General features: G+C 33.2%; 1 protein-coding gene across 3 annotated transcripts in view; it reads left to right on the top strand.

Annotated features, from left to right (window-relative positions):
• Positions 1-19455, top strand: part of LOC136041015 (GDP-fucose protein O-fucosyltransferase 2-like) — a 34278-nt gene extending 14823 nt beyond the window's left edge. For all 3 annotated transcript variants that reach the window (XM_065725521.1, XM_065725520.1, XM_065725523.1), the window contains 5 exons: positions 5611-5754; positions 9203-9398; positions 12551-12728; positions 15663-15795; positions 19207-19455. In XM_065725521.1, the coding sequence (XP_065581593.1) occupies positions 5611-5754; positions 9203-9398; positions 12551-12728; positions 15663-15795; positions 19207-19360 (805 nt within the window). In that variant the 3' untranslated portion in view covers positions 19361-19455. The remainder of the gene's footprint in view (positions 1-5610; positions 5755-9202; positions 9399-12550; positions 12729-15662; positions 15796-19206) is intronic.
• The last annotated feature ends 2692 nt before the right edge of the window (positions 19456-22147 follow it).

Consider the following 22147-nt stretch of genomic DNA (forward strand, 5'->3'; position numbering starts at 1 on the left):
TTCCAGTGAAACATCTAAGGATCTGGCTATATCTCTAATGGACATTCTAGTGTTGTCAATTATCTTCCAAACAGTGGAGTGGATCCAAACGCTGCTGGGGGTGAAATACTTAACTGTGTTGCTTGAAATGGCAGCCTTAATGATTGTGTGCTAATTGTCAGACTGTGTGCACAACTATGTGTCATCAACTGGGGAAACAAGTCCCTTTGGATTTGGATATATCGGGTGCGCTTTCTACTGCGGCTAAGTGTATTTTAGACTTTGAAACGAATTCAAATGCTGAAGGGGGTAAAGTAACGCATAATACCGCTCAAAATGACAACGTTAATGAGGCATGCCTAGGTTTTTCAGGACCTGGTAAAATTTCAGTGTCTGCCTCCATCTCCCCCTCCCCTAAGCAGGTTGGGAAAACTATTTGACAAATAAAAATATTTTTCGCATTATATTGATTAAAATATAGAACAACGTTCCTGGGAGTTGCCACCTCCTCAATCAGTTTTGGCTGATCTCCAAGACTATTTATGAACTAACTGTTTTTTAATTAAATTAAATCCTGTTACACTACTCCAGGGAAGTGCCAACACCTCACTCTGCTTTTCTGATCCCAGAAGCTATTTAAAATAAATCGCCCAGAAATGATTTTTAACTGTGTATATATCAAATAGAAAAATACTCTTTCATTACTCTTTACAAACAAATTTATGTGATAGACCATAAACCCTTCCCGATCTACAAAAGCTACGCGTAGGATTCGTTGTAAAATTTAACTTTAATGATCTTAATTTGATGAATTGAAAATAATCCGAAACAAATTTTCACAGAAAATCAAAGAGTCCATCGTACAACCGGAAATAATAAGAAATAAATTCATAAAAGAGTCAAGACTTAAAAGGAATAGAAATTACTATGAATTAATAAACGAGACATGAATCAAACGTAAATTAAAGTGAATAATCATATAGACATAAAAATAGCAGATGCTGCTGTGGATGACTAGATGCAACCTTAAAAGAACAAATCTAAATGAGCAATCAAATCAGACGTGAAACTAACATGAATTACAACAAATTTGTGCGGGCCTACCCTCCAACAACAATAACAACAACAAAAAAAGAAAATCACGAAGCTAATCAAGATTATTGGAAATGAAAACAAAATTCTTAGAATACTTACATTTGAGACTTTCAATCTCATTTTATTATTTTTGAAAGGACAGCTTCTTTGTCAGACCTTTCTTTTTTATTCTATTTCATTCAGGAATATTAAGAATGATGCCTAATTATTAGTTCAACATAAATATTGGTTATTTTGAAGCGATTGGTTTTGATTGTTGGAGTAATATTTCGAATCCACGAGTCATTTGATATTTATCAAATAATTTTCTACACATTTGAAGGGAATTTTATTGATCTGCTTAGTTCATTGGTAAAAGACAAAATCATAAAAGAATTACTAAAACACAATATATATATATATATATATATATATATATATATATATATATATATATATATATATATATATATATATATATATATATATATATATATATATATATATGAATAAAGTGTTTAAGAATTGGATCTTAAAGCCAATTTAGTGAAATACATCTGGCTGTAATCCCAATCTTTGTCAGTAATGGGGGGAGGGGGTAAAAATGTTGTTATTCACACATCTGCTAGAAGGAGCTGTTGGATTTAAACAGAAACTGATATAAAGTAAGAGTTAGTGTAGTAGAAGTTGTGTGTCAAAACACAACTTAACTCCTGTAGGCATTGATAGGAGGCTCTAGGAGTCATAACTTGGACATGTGTATGCCATAAGTTGAATCTCTACCAATCTTGGGGATATGTAATTGCTGGTGTCTTACTTATGCTTTTTGGGGATTAGGACATGACTAGAAATTTTCAGAGGAAGTCAGAGTAGGGGGGGAGGGTCCAAAATATTTAGCATTTGGAAATTTACCGGAAAGGGTTGCCACAAAAGAAGACACAGTAAACCTCCTAGTTGTGTGTCTTGGGAGTCCAGATACCATCTGGTCCTTCTAGAAGAATGTATGTCCAGGAGAAAAACCTGACGAGCTTTGGTTATCAATTCACAATAGTCTTTGGCAACAACAATACTATCCTCTATTCTGACACCCACAAAATCTTTATACTTTTTAATTTCGCTCAGAACTAAAAATTGTGATAAAGTGGGATCTCCGAGTGCTTATTTCAGTGTATAGTCGTTGAAATAGCATCCAAGGTTCAAAGTCAGAAATATATCTACCTCCAAAACTCAAACCACCAAGATGGTTTCTCGTTATTACATTCATATTGCCTTGCACTATGCCTGCCAAAGTGAGCCCCTCTAGCATAACTTTTCTTGCTAGGAGATGCATATCTTCCTAGCTAACCTCAGGGGTGACTGCACTTATCCCTTCTATGTTCGCTTTTAAGGCTATTGTATATGTACTTTTGTTGTTGGTTAAACTTGCCGTTAGCTGGGAATGAATATGTCATATCTAGGGACGTTATTTGCTATGGGGCAGGGGGGCAACTGCCCTCCCCAGACTTTGGTTTGCTCCCCCACCCACTCAAACCTCAGTTTGCCACACGGCTGAAATTTAGTTTCTTCTAAAATCTGGTCAGTACTGAGAAAAACCTACATAATTCAAGAATCAAAAGAAACTGATCAGTTTTTTAGTACATTTTACCTTTATATTACTATAAAGTAACTTTATAGTACTTTTATAGTACTAAATAGTACCTTAATGGTACCAAATGTTTTTTTTTCACTATCTTTTTCACTTAATTATGGAAAATTTGCTCCAACTCTCCCCTCTCCCAGGATTTTGATGAAATTACGCCACTGGTTACATCTGAGTTGTATTCAAAATGTTCAACACCTATATCAAATATCAGCATGTACCCATCTTGAATTAGTTTAACATTTGGGGCTCTAGCTTTACCGCAGTGAAATATTGCACCATTCTCTCCAGTTCCGCAGATTCATCTGTAAGCAGCATGGTGACAGCTGCCATTTTTATAGCAATATTCACGAAAAATACTCCCCCTTGATACTCCATCACTCTTCGTCTCGTCGATTTCATCACTTTAGTTTCAGCTTCTGAGGATATCTGGTTGACGTACCTCATAATCTCAAGTTCCACCTGAGTTTCTATCAGTTGACACTCGGACATTTCATTAAACAAATCAGTGTTGTCAACTTGAAATTCTTCTATACTCGTAAAATGAGCTTCCTTGACTGGTAAACCGCTGTCACTGTTAACTACGGCTGTTGTGAACAGAATTCTTGGGTTCATTTTCTTAAATATATCTGTTAAATCTTCTATATGATACACCTCGTCGACTTGATATCCGTCTCTGAAATTTTAAGTTAGTTCAATATTGCCTATCCAGACCGAGTATTCTTCTGGAAATATTGGTATGAACAATGCACCTTCCGTCATATATATTCATGCTACCATATACACTGGGCTCGCTTACACCAAATACCCAATTAAAAAATGACTTGTTGGAATACATTCCATATGTCAGTTGAGTCAACAGGGATATCATCGCCTCTTTTCAAGACAACCACTCCTTCTGGTTCTTTGAGGGTTTTCTAGAGTTCAGTGCAAAGCTTCTTTCTGTTTTTTCCGAATAATATAAGGAACAATGTAATATAATGAATGTAAGGGCTATTTTTAAAGTAAACACAAAGTGGAAAAAATAGGGAAACTCTTTTCAAGACAGTGGAAATCAAATCTGTGGATATTTTGGCCCTATGTCCAAGGGCCGTCTTCAGTACAATACGAGAAAGGATGCCCTAGCATCCTTACTTCAACGAAGTTCAGCCAGTCCTGGTTGAACTTCGTTGAAGTAAGGATGCTAGTGCTGTTTTAAAAAGTTTTTTAAAAACATTTTTAGTTTTAATTCTCGCATTTTAAGGTAAGTTTATTTATATATATATATATATATATATATATATATATATATATATATATATATATATATATATTTCTTTCTCGTATCGTGCTGAAGACGGCCCTTGGACATAGGGCCGAAATATCCACAGATTTGATTTCCACTGTCTTGAAAAGATTTTCCTTATTGTTTCTACTTTGTGCTTGTTTGTTTTGGAAAGGCAGTGTGGTCTTCTTCACTATTTTTAGTTTTAGAGTACTTAAACCCATTGAAAAAAACTCTTGTTTATTGTCATTCAACGATGTATTCTAATCCTCTCGACCTAAAATAGAAGAATAACAGGATAAATTCATTACTATTGTAGTCCTAGGTCCGCTATGTAGGGTTTTGGTCATTCCGGAGTACGACACATTTCTTAATGCTGTTCATACATCTGTTATCTCAATAAGAAAATATTTAGCCATTTCCGCTTGAATTATTAGGTGATTTATCGATATCAAAGCCAGATTAGTGTACCAAATATAAATCCATTTTTCTTCAGACGCTGTTATTGATAATGCTGCTACTTTTGTTGGCAGTACTACTAATACAACACTACTACTGCTACTACTGCTCCTACTACTACCACTATGATACTAGTACTATTAAGGATAAGCGTATGCATGTGAAAATTTAAGGTAATATTGAGAGAAAATTTGTAATAAATCAAAACACACTATCTGCATTCAGATTTTTAAAAGGACGTATCTCAAGAATGGATTTTGGTGTTTAAGTTGGAACTTCTAGAGAATGCATAAAAGGGAAGATCATTGACCAAAAGGGAATATGCACGCCACGACTAATATTACTAACACCGCTAGTTTTACTACTACTGCAATTACTACTTCTATTGCAACTACGAATATTAAGGTGCAAATTTCAGGAAGTGTAAAGTGCAAGTTATGTTCTGGTCTTCAGAAGACATCGGGTGCGTCAGCCCTACTCATGTTGATTTCTGCTGGTTTTAAGTTTGAATCGGTTATTTATTGTAATTTTTGTTCGTTTTGGGTTTGATTTATTCATTGATGTGATTCGTAGTAGTTTTACGCTTGGATTTTTATTTGACTTTATTTATGCTCATTTTTGGTTTGATGTAGCTCTTTACTTTTTTTGAAAATACTTATTTTGCTTATTAAACTTATTTTTTACTCATTAACTAAAAGAGCAGTGAAGAAAAAAGCCATGTAAATGAAAACAAAAGCTTATTGTACTTTTACGGCAATATATGCGTTCTTGCTTCCAGACTGTCTCCTTAAAATTAGAATAGCAAATCTAATTTTATTCTGACTCCAGTGTTTTTGTGTATTTTCCATTGAATTTTTGCGGGATTCTCGCGATTCTAAAAAGAATCACTTAAAGAAATCGAAAAATCATAAAAAAAATCACTTACCAAAATAAAATCACATGGAAAAAACAACATTAGAAACAGTGTGATAAATTTTTAGGGGTGAAAACCCTGCTGTTTCCTCCCTCAAGATGAATCTAAATTACAGAAATTTAAAAGTTGTTTGCAACTTGTAATAAAGCTTTTAATTATGATAAATCAAATTTAAGAAAGGTAATAGCTGAGTTTCATTTGCCCCCCCCCCCTTAAGTTCGAGATATAACCCTAACAAACATCATTCACCTCCTATAATAAGCAATGTCATTTGGTTTTTAGGAAAGAAGATGATGCAACATATGGAGGTCCTTTCTGGTCATATGAGAATGTATTTGCAAAGAAGCTAAAATGTTTGGAGATCCTTGGGGGCCCAAGAGTATTGAAACCAGTTTTACAAAATTTAATCGAATCAAAGAGTAACAGGCAAGTACACACAACGTTAGTCTTTTAAAAAAATCCAGATAGGACTTTGCTGTTTAGAGTCAAAATACTTCAGGCTTTACGAAACCCTGTAATGGTTTTGGTGCTACTTTTTCATGAAGTTGGGAGGGGCCGCCCACTCTCCGCCACCCAGTGTACATCTCGGGAGCCATATGGGGTATACTTTTCCCTAGCGCACATGAAAAACTACTTTTTACACCTCCGTCAAGCGTGTGATCCACCTTTGTGTAGAAAACTTTTGAAAATAACTTGGAAATGAAAAGTAACTTCTTGGAAAAATTCAAGTTCTCTCCAGTAAATGGAATCATTTAGTTAATCTTTTAAAATAGAAATCCAGCATTCCATTCTTGTATTGTACTGCTGAACTGTGGTCTAAGATGGAAATATACTAAGTCTAATGTTAAAGGCATGCATATTGCTCAAAGCACTAGAATGGTTTACTGTTTGTGTGAGGAAAACACTGTGAATCAGACCGTATTTCCCCTTAACTCTCTAATGGGTGTTCGTTTTGCAGAAGAATGAAAAAGATATATAGTTGTTTTATTTTTTTTTGGAGGGGGGAGGAGCTCGTAAAGCTATGAGGATCTTGGATAGAGCGGAAATTATCTACCTTCTCCTCCCATCTCCATCTCTGTCGTAGAGGGAAGCTTTTTGTTAAATAATCCTATATACACAGGAGCCTGCCTAAGCAAAAGAACTTGCTTTAAGTTATGATGTTAAGACTATTTATTAGTTTGTTTTTGTTGTTCTCGGTTTATATCTCAGGTTAGTTTTTGTATTAATTTAACTCATTTATATTGCCGAAGGCGACTTTTAATTATATAGCCCAATGACTCATTTAGTTTCTTTTACAATTCACTATCTTCATGAAATAAAAAATTCTCTTTAGATTGTACTTTTTGTTAGTTGTATTATAGAAGGGCAGTGTAGTCTTATTTGTTATTAAATAAAAAAAACAAGTTTTTTCAACTGAAAGTAAGGAGTGACATCAAAACTTAAAACGCACAGAAATTACTTCGTATATGAAAGAGGCTGCTTCCTCATCAACGCCCCGCTCTTTACGCTAAAGTTTGACTCTTTCTCTCAATTCTTCTTTCTAAAACAGTAAAAAACTTTAGCGTAAAGAGCGAAGCGTTGATGAGGAAGCAGCCTCTTTCATATACGAAGTAATTTCTGTGCGTTTTAAGTTTTGATGTCACTCCTTACTTTCAGTTGAAAAAACTTGTTTTTTTTATTTAATTTCTGAACGTTTTTGAATCAATGCATGTTTTGATTTTGGCTCTCCGCAGAGGAATGATCAAAACGAAATTTGCATATTTTTTTTTTGGCTCAATGGCTTTCTCATAATTTTGATCGAATGATTTTGAGAAAAAAAGAGCGGGGGACGAAGCCTAGTTGCCCCCCGATTTTTTGGTTAATTAAAAAGGCAACTAGAACTTTTAATTTTTTACGAATCTTTTTATTGGTAAAAGATTTACGTAACTTATAAATTAGCTTACGTAAAGAACTTTTGTATTCTCATGTTTTTATTACATATATGAGGGGATTCGCCCCATCGTCAGTACCTCGCTCTTTACACGAAAGCTTAAATTTTATCCCAATTCATTAAGAATGACCCCCTGAATCACAAAAGCCGTAGAATAAGTAGTTGAAATTACCGAAAATACTTTAGCGTAAAGAGCGAGGTATTAGAAGGAGGTGAGCCCCTCATATGGGTAATAATTTCTGTTTGTTTTAAGTTTTATTGCTGTTCCTTACTTCCAGCTGAAAAAGCTTTTTCACTTTTATTTTTTAATTGTTTTTTTTTTTAATAATGCTAGTAAATCCTGCTCTCCCTTCATGGAAATTTTCTTCTCCCATTACAAATTCTCGAAGGAAAGTTCCCCCAGCATATCCCCCTCTTCTCAACCCCTCCCCCAAACCAAAAAAATCCTCCTGAAAACGCCTGTATACTTCCCAATAACCATTACTATATGTAAGCACAGGTCAAAGTTTGTAACTTGTTGCCCCTCCCACGGGGACTGTGGGGGAGTAAGTCGTCCCCAAAGACATAGTTATAAGGTTTTTTGACTCCGCTGAATAAAATGGCTATCTCAGAATTTTGATCCGTTGACTTTGGGAAAATAATTAGCGTGGGAGGGGGCCTAGGTGCCCTCCAATTTTTTTGGTCACTTAAAAAGGGCACTAGAACTTTTCATTTCCGTTAGAATGAGCCCTCTTGCAACATTCTAGGACAACTGGGTCGATACGATCACCCCTGGGGAAAAGAAAAAAAAAACAAAAAAACAAAAAAACAAATAAACACGCATCCGTGATCTGCCTTCTGGCAAAAAATGCAAAATTCCACATTTTTGTAGATAGGAGCTCGAAACTTCTACAGTAGGGTTCTCTGATACGCTGAATCAGATGGTGTGATTTTCGTTAAGATTCTATGACTTTTAGGGGGCGTTTCCCCCTATTTTCTAAAATAACGCAAATTTTCTCAGGCTCGTAACTTTTGATGGGTAAGACTAAACTTGATGAAACTTATATATTTAAAACCAGCATTAAAATGCGATTCTTTTGATGTAGCTATTGGTATCAAAATTCCATTTTTTAGAGTTTTGGTTACTATTGAGCCGGGTCGCTCCTTACTACAGTTCGTTACCACGAACTGTTTGATTTATATTTTGATGATATATTTGAAATTTGCGGAAAAGGAAATTGTATCGAGGCCGCATATTTCTTTCTGATCTTGTTACTTTTGATCACTTTTGATTCTTGAGAACTTACAACTTATTTAAGTTCATAAGTTACAATTCTTGTCCGGTTGCTATGGAGGATTTCTCAACACCAAATTTATAGCAATTTGAATTTTGGACTATTTTAAACAAAATGGCTATCTAAAAATTTTTATTGTAAGTATTTGGAGGAAAAGGCGTGGGGGAGGGTAGATACCCTCCGATCACTTTTGATGACTGTTAAAATGGTAACTACAACTTTAAATTTCCAATCAAACAAGCCATCTCTGAAGTTTATACGACCACCTCTTACATAAACCTTATATTTCCTCGGGGCATAGCTTACAGCACTTGCCTCCAAGCTTTGGGGGGATATGAAGACCCCTGACTTTTTGTTATTTGATCTTTAAACTATTTTGAACAAAATACCTATCTCAAAACTTTTATTGGATGCATTTGGGGGAAAAGGGCGTTAGGGGGGGGGGGCTGGCTGCCCTCCAATCACTTTTGGCTCTTGGGAAGGGAACTGTAAATTCTGATTTACAATCGAATAAGTCCATTCCGAAGTTTATACGACCATCCGTTGCATAAAAACCGAGGCTGCATATTTCTTTCTGATCACATTTAGTTTAATTTTGTTGATTAGCTTTGTTGTAAAAAAAAAAAAAAAAAAAAAAAAAAAAAAAAAAAAATCGATAATATCTTTGCAGGCTCATTTTCCTAGACAGAGCCGAAACGCTACTTCACGACCAATTTGGACAGACTGATTATTGGAGAGGAAGAAGAAGTATGCGTTTTTCTACCCATTTAATCGATATAGCTAATGAATTTCGGAAAACTTTCCTCAAGTCCTCGGACGAAGAGGATGGAACCAAGCTGCCTTTAGATTGGCGGGTTGAAAGCAAGGTGAGTTTAATGTTGTCATTACCGATCATTCTGAGCTGCCTGGTAGTAATAAGAACAATTTGTATTTCCAAGTTTCAAGCAGACTACAGAATACGAATATCCTGTGATTTCAGAGCCTAACTAGAGAACTACACAGTAATTTTGTTGTGTATATTTTATTTTCTGCTTTACGCAACAAAAAGCTCATTCTGAACACGTACAGAAACAGATAAAATTTTTCATGTCAAACTCATCGGTCAAAACAGAAATGGCTGCGAGAAAACCTAGGATTGGATTGACATATAGCGAGAAAAAAAAATTAAATGATGCAGTCTGGAATGGTCTTTATATTTATGAACAACGGGATTGCTTTTTACAAAATAATAGTATTTTTGAAATTTCAGTTTTTTCCTCAGCATCTTTCTTCTGAGGAGATAGATTCACTAAGCCTATGTGAAATCAGTGAATTTTTGGAGCTTGTGTACTTTTTGATGGTCTTATTAAAATCTTAGCGTGTGGCTGGTAAACCATGACGATGCGTGAGCTTGAAAAAAAATTAACGAACCTGACGTTAACGTAAAACTACCAGTGTGTGTGTGTATGGGAGAGTCCTTATTCCTGTAAATCTCTCCTGGGGAATATGTTTTCTTTATGTGTCTCAGTACTATACTGTTATACAAAATGTAAAAATTAGACACCCCAGAAATCTTAACTTTTGACAACATGAAGTTGAAAGTACCAGTTACCGGCATTTAAAAGTATGATTTTGACTTTAAGAAAAAGTAGTTTGACTTGCAGCAGACGAAAATTCAAGATGTTTATGTCATTGTAGAATACAAATTCTCCAATTTTTATAAATATGCGCCATCAACATAAAAAAAAAACATTACCATCGAATCACCCCAAGGTAGATGTCATAAGTCAACCACACCCCAAAAAAGAGCTGAAAATTTAGTTTTTAACTGAAGAAAACTGAGCGTTCTGGCTGTAGGTAGTTTGCCGTTATGATAGTGCTTATAAAAATAGCATGTCGATAACAGGTACATCACCTTAAGTTAAAGCAAAGAGAAGAATTACCTTTAACTAAAAAAATATTATCAATTAACTCTTTACTAATTAAAAGCCTGAATGTATTGAAATAATAAAATATCTCAAATAAACTTAATAAGGTAATACATGTAGAATGGCATCGCTCTAAGCTCGTCTTGGATGAATTCACGATTTAATTATTAGTTATATCAGATTGGTGCTAGGGTATCTTAAGCTGTAATAATAAATTAGGGCTTATTGAGACCTGCTGGGAAAAGGTCTCGGTCTATGAGAATAGTGGTTCGGCATGGAAAAACATTTTCAGACGTCTAAAAGTGTTAGATAACCTTTCTACGATACAAAATACAGCTGCTTCTGTGACAAATTCACTCTGCTTTCACGAGTTCCATGATTATGAGAGGTCAATATTACACCGTATGTACCATTATTATGAGGGATCAATATTACACCGTTTTTACCATAATTACGAGAGGTCAACATTACACCGGTTTTTTTTCTATAGGCTAACACAACTCTTTATCTGGAGGTCTGAAGTTCCAGTGTATAAAATGCCTTGTCCCTGTTTTCTTGCTGCATTGAGGAGATACCCACACTGATTGGATGACTGACTGGGGAATCATAACTTTCAGAAACTAGACTAAATAAAAAAAAAAATAAAATGTGGGAGCAAAATCTGTTGTGTATATAAATTAATAACAGTGTCGTGCATCTGGGACTCAAGGTCATCCTGTGCTCGATATCCTTCTCTATACTCACAAAAAAAATCAAGGACCGAAGGAGACGAAAAGAGTTTGAGCTACATAAAAACTTTGCTTAATGTTTGCTTGTCTAAAATTTGTCCCCTTGTTTTTATCTTAAACGTTTTTTTTGTGATCTTCGCGGTATATTAGTTAAGAGTTTGCTTGCAACAGTTGGGAGGCTATTGACCATTCACTAGGCACTGTCGGTCAATGTTGGTGAATTGAAAGAATTAAGCAACCTAAATTTTTCTCTGATTGGCTGAGCAGTGTCTATGGTAAAGCTAGAAAAACAGATAACTCTTTCCAGTTTCCACAGCGCGCTTTATATCAAAATGTTCTGTGAATGAATAGGTTCAGTTAGCTGTATTTGGAGTAATGTGTCGAGTTTTCAATAAAGGGGGGGATTTTACGTAGATGTAGGGGGGCAGTAAGGTAGTAATTTCTGTTTTATTTGTTTCTTCTGTTTTGTCCAGTTTCCGGTTGAAATTTGTGACGAGTTAGGGCTCAGTAATTTTGATTTTGATGAACAAGTAAACTAAAAATAAAAATGACTTTTTTGAGTTCTATTTTTACAAAATTGATTAACAAAGTATGAAAAGAACCTGAAGGAGTTAGATTATGCATTCAATCAATAAGATTTAATTCAATGTCGGAAAGTTGGGATGATTCCAATTTTTGTAGGTTCATTAGAAAATTCTAGCTTTAGTTTTAAAACCTCATAAAATGGGGTTTAGTTTCTCAAATGAAAAAAAAATGAACAATGAACATTTGATGAAGTTTTAGGAGACACTTTTATCAAATCCGCTTGAAAGTACCATGTAGTCCATTTTCTACGCTCTAACACATCAATTCACTAGAATAAATCTATCCTTCCTCCAATTACGCTCTGTTTCAAACCATTTTTGTATTGCAAAATCTTAAGCCAAAACCTCTTCCGCAGCCACTTTTCTTGTTAGCCTACCTTGAGCAATTTATTTTTTTGGAAATTGAAAACGACCTAAGAAGGATAGTGGTCTTGAACATAGGGTAGTTTCAACGCATGCCGTTTGAAGGTAGGGTGGCTTTATTCTTACTGAGTTGGATAAATTAAGTAAAGATGAATTCGAAAAGTTTTCCACTGAATAGTTGGCACATTATAGTCTGAGAAAGCATTGTTTTTTTTTCTATATGATATCAGTTGTGTTTCTTTTAAATTAATGCATAAACCATTTATACTAGCGACTGAAATTGAGTTTCATAATTGAGTGATGCTTTTTCGTCAGTTTTATTCGTTTTGAATCTTAGAATTTGGCCTTTTTTTTCTAATGATTCTATTTTTTTCTTCTGCAGTCTTTTACCCTCTTTTTTTTAAATGCAGCATCTTATCTCTTTTTTTTTATCTAGTTGGATACATATAGTAGAGGTGGCCCGTATATAGCGGCTCATTTGAGAAGAAAAGATTTTTTATCTGCAAGGAAGTCTCAAATTCCAAGTCTTGAAAAAACAGCTGAAACTCTGTCCCTGCTAGCAAAGAAAAACAACGTAAGCCAAGTGTTTATTGCTAGTGACGCTAGCGACATAGGTAAATAAACATTAGTCTCATTACTGGCTCTTGTTTTGAATTTTCTCGTGCTCTATTTTAAAGTGGCGTAGCAAAAAATGACAATTCTCTCGGAAAAACAATTTTGGCGACTATGTTTGGTGATGTTTTCAGATACTATTTGATATATGGTCGCTTTTATGACTTTAGCCTTAAGAACTACGTTTCTTGCTTAGGAAGGATAAGTATTCTCATTGTTGAAGCTAAAAGCTGAGGATTTATGATCACATCTGTGCAAAAAGGTACAAGGAGTGAAATTCTCCAGGGATCAGCCCAAAGAACCTTCAAGGAATAATGAATGACTCCCTAATTCTCCATAATAGCATTAAAAATACGCTAGTATCGGATTGCCAATTATATCTTAATATATTTATTAGTAGTGGTGGGTCTCTACGTCCAGAGCTAACATCCTGAGGCTCTAATGGTTATACCCTAAACCTCATTTACATAAGTCTGGAGGTAAATAATTTGCTTAACCGGTTCACCTAGCAACTAGATCCAGTGAATCACCTGCATATTCCTGTCAGGACATGATTAACATATATTGAACCGTCACTGCATAAGGGGAATGACTACTTTGGTCATACCTGTTTGGACATAATTAAAAATGTATTCAAAACTTCACTGAATAAGAGGAATGACCATTTTAGTAAACCGGATTATATGAATTTAGACGGATTGGCGGATTCGACGTAATCAGAGAAATGACCACTTAAGTAAACCGTTTCATTTGATTTTGAATTGGACTAATAGAATTTATGACATAGTATTGAATTTTACTTGACAACATCTATAAAAGAGGCTTGGTATACTCGCTTGTATCATCATATTCATGGGAATGAGTGCTAATATCAACACTTCTTTTAGAAGGAACTTATGGTTATCCATGCCCCTCCGGGTTCCAATGCTCTTACCCAACCTTTTGCCCTCCCTCTTTTTAAACTTTGATTTTTTTTCCGACTTAGATAGTTTTTCAACTTTTTTTTTGGGAGAAGGACTTGGAAATTTTTTCAGCTTTTTTTTACATGTCTTAAAATGACATTAAATATGCTTATAACAAAATAAATTCACTTGTTATATTATTGAGATTCGAAATGAAGATGATATATATATATATACATATATATATATATATATATATATATATATATATATATATATATATATATATATATATATATATATATACATATATATATATATATATATATATATATATATATATATATATATACATATATATATATATATATATATATATATATATATATATATATATATATATATATATATACATATATATATATATATATATATATATATATATATATATATATATATATATATATATATATATATATATATATATATATACATATATATATATATATATATATATATATATATATATATATATATATATATATATATATATATATATACATATATATATATATATATATATATATATATATATATATATATATATATATATACATATATATATATATGTATATATATATATATACATATATATATATATATATATATATATATATATATATATATATATATATATATATATATATATATATATATATATATATATATGTATATATATATATATACACCCACTATATATATACCCACTCTTTAAAAGACACGGATTTATGAACTTATCTTACTCAAAAGTGCTTCTATTAAATTTTTATTATTCTGTCAACAGCTAAAGTACAGAGTGTATCAGTTAATTTAGTTTGTTGTTGTCAAAACTGCTTTCACTATAATTTTGTTACTCAGTCAGCAGTTAAAACACTCAGAATTTACCGACTAGCTGAGTTTGTTATACTCAAAACTGCTTTTGTTAAATTTTGTATACATGGTGGTAACTAAAAGCTTCGAAATTTATCAACTAGCTGATATTGTTCTAGTCAGAAGTACATACACAAAATTTTCGATTATCACCCTGCAACTTAAACACACGGAATTTATTAACTAGCTGATTTTGTTGTACTTAAAAGTGCTTTTATTAAATTTTTCATACTCGGTCAACAACTAAAACACTCGAAATATACCAACTAGCTGATTTTGTTGTAGTCAAAAGTGCTTTTATGAAATTTTTAGATGCTCAGTCAATAACTAAGACATGGAAGTTACCAAGTAGCTGAGATAGTTTTATTCAAAAGTTAATTTAATAAATTTTTGCTACGTAGTCTGTAAGTAAAACATACAGAATTTATCAACTAGTTATGTTTGTAGTACTTACCTTGATTCACGCTTCTTTGTAACATGTAACATCATACATATCCTTAAAACAGGTCAGTTGTAAGACAAATCCTTAATTGAAGTCTAACATTTTTACCAATTTAACAACCTATTGACTTATCGCTCTCTTCCAAAAATGTTCACTTGACAGGCTTATTTGCTAATTGCCTCTCAAGTTTACGTAGAAACCATTTCAAATTGTCTGTGTCAACCTCATTACCAGTATACCATGTCCAATTCTAATATGTTTTACTATTCCAGTTTAATATAATACAATGTCAGTTTAAGACATGAAAAAACAGTTGAAAAATTTTTTAGGTTAAAAAATAAATAAGCAAAACAAATTTACTATAAACATTAGTTTCCTAATTGTAAAATCAGGACTAATATATATATATATATATATATATATATATATAGATATATATATATATATATATATATATATATATATATATATATATATATATATATATATATATATATATATATATATATATATATATATATATATATATATATATATATTAAAAAAAATTTCAAGGGCCTTGTTGCAAATATTCAGTATGAGTGTGTATTTTAGTTTTGGACCTATCTAATGGTTTTAAATCTTCTATTACAAGCTTATCATCTTTTTTTTTTTTTTTACAGAAATAGAAGAAATAATGGGCCATATTCCAGAAGACTTGGAAATTTTCACCTTTCGCCCTTCACTCCCGACGAAAGGGAAAATTCTTGATGGAGGAGTTGCTATTGTTGACCAAATCATTTGTGCTTGTGCAAAGTAGGTATTCGGGGTATTATTTTAAAATGATTGAAATAAGGCCTGATGTTCTCAAAATGTAATTTTAGTTCCAGGGGAATTTTATTTCAACCAAATATTCTAATAAATTACAAAATATTGCTGATCACGGAGATTAGCTTGCTAAGTAGGACTTTAAAAGGCCAAAAGTAATCTTTCCATTAAAAAGATTGTTTTACTTGTTATTTAGTGGATAATTAAGGTTTTCACCCCTCGCCTTTCTTAAAGTTTTGCTCGAACAGATCGATCTGAGCACCCAACTATCAGCTTTGATCCCGATGTGATTTGTTTAATAATAAATTAGTGATTTTAATTTAGCTTGGAGCCATTTTCTACGGATCTGGGGAAGAAATGTTTGTGAAAAACAAAACAAACACAAACTTTTACGTGAAAAATGTATTTGTAAAGATGAACCGGAGCTTTTTTCAACGTTCTGTTAGAATCAATCTAATCCGTGCTAAATAGTCTTGAAAATTATTCACTTGGCAATGCTTCTCATAATGCAAGTACATTCAGAAAGAAAACCACATTTCTTATTTTCTGCCATTATTGATTTGATGTCCATTTCCCTCTGCACCGGTGAAACCGTGACATCATAGACACCTTCACAAGAAAAAAAGCAAGGAGGAAGGCTTTATCAATTGGCTTTGAAGTTAAATAGTCCTATAACAAAATAATGTATAATGTGTACACGTTTTTATGTGTCACTATCTACCGATGGATTAAACTTATTACCCATGCCTTGTTGGTTTATTTAATTTACTTAATCCCCCCAACATATAATTATTTGATTCTCATATTATTATCATAAGTGATATTATTTGCGTTAAAATAAAAGCTATTAAAATAATATTTTCTTAAGGAAAATTGATCTTCCCTCCTATAATATGAACATGGAGTGACAAAAACGCTTCGGTCTAGAAGCGTCAAAGTTTTAAATATTATATTAGATTCTCATATTACTATCATAAGTAATATTATTTGCGTTAAAATAAAAGCTATTAAAATAATATTTTCTTAAGGAAAATTGATCTTCCCTTCTGTAGTATGAACACGGAGTGACAAAAACGCTTCGGTCTAGAAGCGTCAAAGTTTTAAATCTGGCCCTAGATAGTCAACTACACCAATATGTGGTGTATAGGAAGAAGTTTTTGAACATGGTTTTGTGAATGTCGCGAACATCTTGCAATAAAAATTCATTATCTGGTGTCAGTACTCCTTTAGAGTTTCTAGAAATCGTAAATGCATCTTGTTAAATAATAATGTAAGTATTATCCGGTTTATTAAGGTTTTGACAGACGAGAGGTGGTGGTCATGTTTCTGAGTTCTCTGTCGTTCAATTTTTTTCATAGATTGTAATAGCCTTTTCGTGTAGTTAAAGCACCGTATCCAAATACTCTTGACCTTCAAAACGGAAGAAGGTTTTTTCTTTATTATCAGTGTTATAATTCAAGTCATGATCGTGCGGGTGATTTTATTATGTCTAGTTTTAGGCCGACACTCAATGAAGACGCGGCCAGAAGAATATTTGATGCACCAGTGTGACCATCGGAGCTAGTATAGCAGTTATCTTATTTCTGTCAATTAATTAAAAACAAAAATTTCCACAAAATAAGTTTTTCAAGGAAAAGTAAAAAACTTCATTAAACCAAAAATGAGCAAAGAGAGAATGAAATAATCTACCAAGCGTAAAATTACCACAAATCAGCATCAATAAATAAATGAAACCCAAAACGAACAAAATTTTTATCTTTTTTATTTATGATTTATTATATTTTTTAAAGTTATAAAAATGAAAACATTTACATTTTGTTTTCAGTAGAGTGCAAATTATGCTTTGGCCTTTAGTAGGCATAGGGGTTGTGGGTCCTATTCATGTTAATTTCTGCTCGTTTTGAGTTTGACTCGGTTATTTATTTTAATTTCTATTCGTTTTGGGTTTCATTTATTTATTGAAGCTGATTTGTGGTAGTTTTACGCTTGATAGATTATTTGATTCTATTTTTGCTCATTTTTGGTTTTTGTGTTTTTTTTTTAGATTAATTGATGGAAATAAGGCATACTGCGATGCTAACTCTGATGGTCACACTGGCACTTTTGACATCCTTTTAACGCCCTTTTCACCTTAATACTCTAAGCCTTGCAAGTTATTGCTATTAAACTAGTAGTTGGAGTAGTTTAGGAGCAGTAGTAGTATTAGTCAAAGTAGAAGTAGTGTTAGTAGTGACATGCATATATACCTTATTGTCAATTAATCTTCCACTTTAAGTATTCCCTGCAAGTTCTAACTTAATACCCAAATAAATTCTTGAGATGCGCCCTTTTGACAATCTGCATGCACACAGGGATTTTTGATTTAGTTCAAACTCCCCCTCAATATTCTGTCACATTTTTAACTTCATATGCTTAGCCTCAATTGTGCTAGTATCATAGTAGTAGTGGTAGTATTAGGAGTAGTAGTTGCAGGTAAGTTTTGCCTTTTGGTCAACCGAATTTCCCACTCATGATACCCCTGAAGTTTCCTTTTGATACAATCTGTTCTTAAAATATTGCTGATACGCCCGTATCAGCAATCTGTGTGCGCCGAATATGCTTTGATTTAGTTCAGCGTTTTTACCTCAACAGTTCCTCAGATGTTTATTTCAATATCCTCAGCATTAAGTAGTACCCGCTACAGAAGTAGTAGTTTTAGTGATAGCAGTAGAAACAGCGGTAGTTGTAACAGTAGTAGCGTGCAAATATTGCTTCTTTGGGTCATTTGGTCATCTCTCTTATCATTTCCCGAAAGTTCCAAGTTAATATACTCAGTCGTTCCTGAGTTACGCCCTTTCGACAAGCCATATACACATAACATGTTTTGGTTTGTTTTCCCACCCCCCTCAATATTCCTTGAAAGACTCACCTTAATGCACTTCGTATTTTTGGAAAGTAGTAGTTGAACATGCATGCCTTTTCTAAATAACATGTAGTATATGCAAACAATGAACAAATCGCCTAACTTACAGCCCTTGCCCTGAGGGCTGTGGGGACGGGCATCCTCAAAAATACAATTTCCTGAACTTTCAGCTACGTTGAACAAAATGACTACCTAAAAAAATAATTGGGTGTCTTAGAGGGAAATGATGGGCATAGGGGGGTTGGTTGCCCTCCAATTACTTTTGACTGTTTTAAAAGGGCACTAGCCCTTCAATTTCCAATCGAATGAGCCCTTTTGAATTTTCTACGATAAGTCCTTCTGTACAAAGTGCCCTGATCTAAGACAAAAAAAAATAAATAAAATAAAATAAAAAATACATTGCGCCAACATTGTTATTTACTTGGGCAGCGCTATTGCGCTGCCTATGATGAACTTTTTGAAATTATCTAATGCGGTAATTATTTACTATTTTCTAGATATTTCATTGGTTCCTACGAATCTACCTTTTCTTTTCGAATTCAAGAGGAACGTGAAATTCGTCAGTTGCACCCGGATTCTACATTTAACCGCTTTTGCGGCGACCAAGAATTGAACTGTCAACAACCAACCAGATGGAAAATTGTCTTTTAGAGTGTGCGCGTTTGTTTGGGGTGGGGAGGGGGAGGATAAAACATTTAAGTTTAGTTATTTTATATGTTAAATATAAATACAACGTTTTACATTTTGTTGATGACGTAGATTGGATTAACAAAATAAGGTTTTATCAAATTAACGAACATCTGTGTTCACATTAAAAGAGTGTCTTGTTAAGTTTTTAACTCAGAACTTCTTTACGTGTAAGAAAGAATTCTAAAAAGCTATTTTTTAGTATTTTTGCTTCGTCAACAAAAAAATCAAACAGTCTCAAAAGGCTTATTTTTCAAATATTTGATTTTACTTTCTATTGCCCAGACCTTTGTTAATCATGAGAACGGATTCTAGTTCGTTCATAGATACCTGTCTAAGATTTAGTGTCTGAGTCTGATTAGTTCGCCTTTAAGTACAAATCAACTGAACTTTGGTTTTGACTCGACATACAATCAATTCTTGAATATCCTCTGTAAAATTGGTTTCAAAAGTGAATTATTGGGGGTATTTTGCTCCCCTTTGAATTGCCCAGAATCCCTGCCATTATTTGCCGGATTATGGTTTTCACCAACTTGGATCTACTGAAGTAACTTCTTCTCAGCTTGATTATTAATGCCCAAGATGTTCCATTTGGTTTTTTAAAAGCTCACACTTAAACGCAAAATAAAGCTACTTCGAAGTCTGTCACGCAAGGCTAATAACTGTACTTCTAAGTTCTTAAAATACTAATTTTACAATATTCCAGACTGGAATGTGAAATCCGATATTTTTCCCCATATGAACTAGCGAACTGAGATTTATCATTATTGAATTCTTCCCTATTTTTGTAGGGCACACAAAATGCTTAATACTTACAGAAAAATCCTCACCAATATGATATTAGGATAAACAAAGATATCAGTTTCTACAAATGTCAGAGCTATCGGACAAACATATTAGCCTTGTTTTTTTTTGTGTATCTGATATTCTGAAAAACCGTCCTGAATATTGTTTTTTATATATACAGAATGTGTACTTATCTGACAAGCGCCTAGCCACCACCTTTTCTTTTATAGCGTATCTTTCGCTCAAATAGTTGATTATCTTATCATCTTCTACACAGAAAACTTTCGAATTGAAGTACAATTGAAATAAGGAACGTTATGAAATTTTTATGCAACAATTACTTCGAATGTAAACTAAGTATGAAGTAGTCATTAAACGACCAGACAAAATTAATAGTGCAGTACTTGTTTAACGTCAAAATCAAAATGTATTTTTGACATTTTTTAAATTGGTGTCAGACCCATAAAAAGATGACGACCAGGATTTTTTTTGACAGGTAAATACGAAGTGGGCAGATTTAATAGAAAATCATATAGCCAACTGTTGTTTCTTACAGCCCCCAAAAATCAGATATTAGACAAACATGGAACAGATGCTACTAGAGTCGAGCTCCTGCTTAATCTAGGTTTACCCTTGATGTTATATGGACCAAGAATAGTTGTTGTCTAAACCAACCTGTCAAGCACAATTAAACTGCTTGGTTGAGCTAAAATAGAACAGGTAAAACATTCACCATAATGACTGGTGATGTCATTAGCTCCCAGCCAATCTATAGTCTGAAAACAGTTGTTACCTTTTTAGATGGGTACCTGAAGCGTGTATTTGTCCTTATACAGTCAGTCAGCTGGTTTATGATCCTTATAAGAGTACACGTTCTTTTTTTTTTTTTATTGCAACATAATTTATTTGTTTATAATGGAAGAAAAGGTTCAATTAAAACTTGAATTTACTAGTCGCATTCATTAAAATAATGTCCCAGGATATCATTTCGTGTTATTTACTAACATCTAGACTGTTTACACAGTACTTATGCAAATATCTGTGTAAATCACTCACCCCCCCCAAGGAATAAATTGCATTCCAAATTCAGTATTGGTAATTGCATTAAAGGTTGTCTACTTGAATAAACTTAGTCGTTTCCCCATAAAAGGAAAATAACTTGGTAGAAAAATCTCTCATGATTTAATATTAAAAATACTAAGCTTTATCAAGTTTAGATTCAAGCAGGTTTTACTGCATAGCTCAATTTTCCTTTTCTGTATATTTTGGAGTATTAGCCTTAAGAATTAGTAAACAACTTCCCAGCAAGTTTCTGTGTAGAGAAAGAACCCATCTTCTAAGTTGAACCTAACTCTTAAAAGGGATAAAAGTTGGAAACCTTTAAGATGGGAAGACCACCAAAGTCCTTCCCCTGTCTGATGGTGGAATCTCTATTGAATTTATTGGTTCTGAAATAAGACTGTGGCACATTGTGATGTTTGGAATGCTTGTACAGGCCATCCCCGTCGAAGATGATACATTCCCCAATAGCAGAATCTTTCAGACATGGCCATTTTTTACTCCTCATACAGTATGATCACGTATTTTCTTTGTATGTATTAGATAATAATCGTCCCCTGAACATGATGTGCATTCGAGAAAATACAGTCTTTAAACTTAGAATATACTTAACAGTTTTTCTTAGTTTAATAAAGGAAACTTCAGAAGGCTAAAAATATTAGAATGCTGATGCATGCTGCCTTAGGAATGGGCAGGTGTCTATAATGTGCTAGAAAAAGGCAAAAAGCACCTAAAATAGGCAAAGTGACGGAATTCTTTTGAGTTTTGGTATCTTTGTTAAAATTGTTACGTTTTAATCCCCATTTCTTCGTACTAGCGCAGAATTCAAATGATGTGTGTCCAATGGACATTCTCTTTCTTCAAGTATGTCAAACAGGATCAGAACCAAGGTCGTACCAGACTTAG

This window comes from Artemia franciscana, chromosome 21 (assembly GCF_032884065.1).
Source record: "Artemia franciscana chromosome 21, ASM3288406v1, whole genome shotgun sequence".
Taxonomy (NCBI): domain Eukaryota; kingdom Metazoa; phylum Arthropoda; class Branchiopoda; order Anostraca; family Artemiidae; genus Artemia; species Artemia franciscana.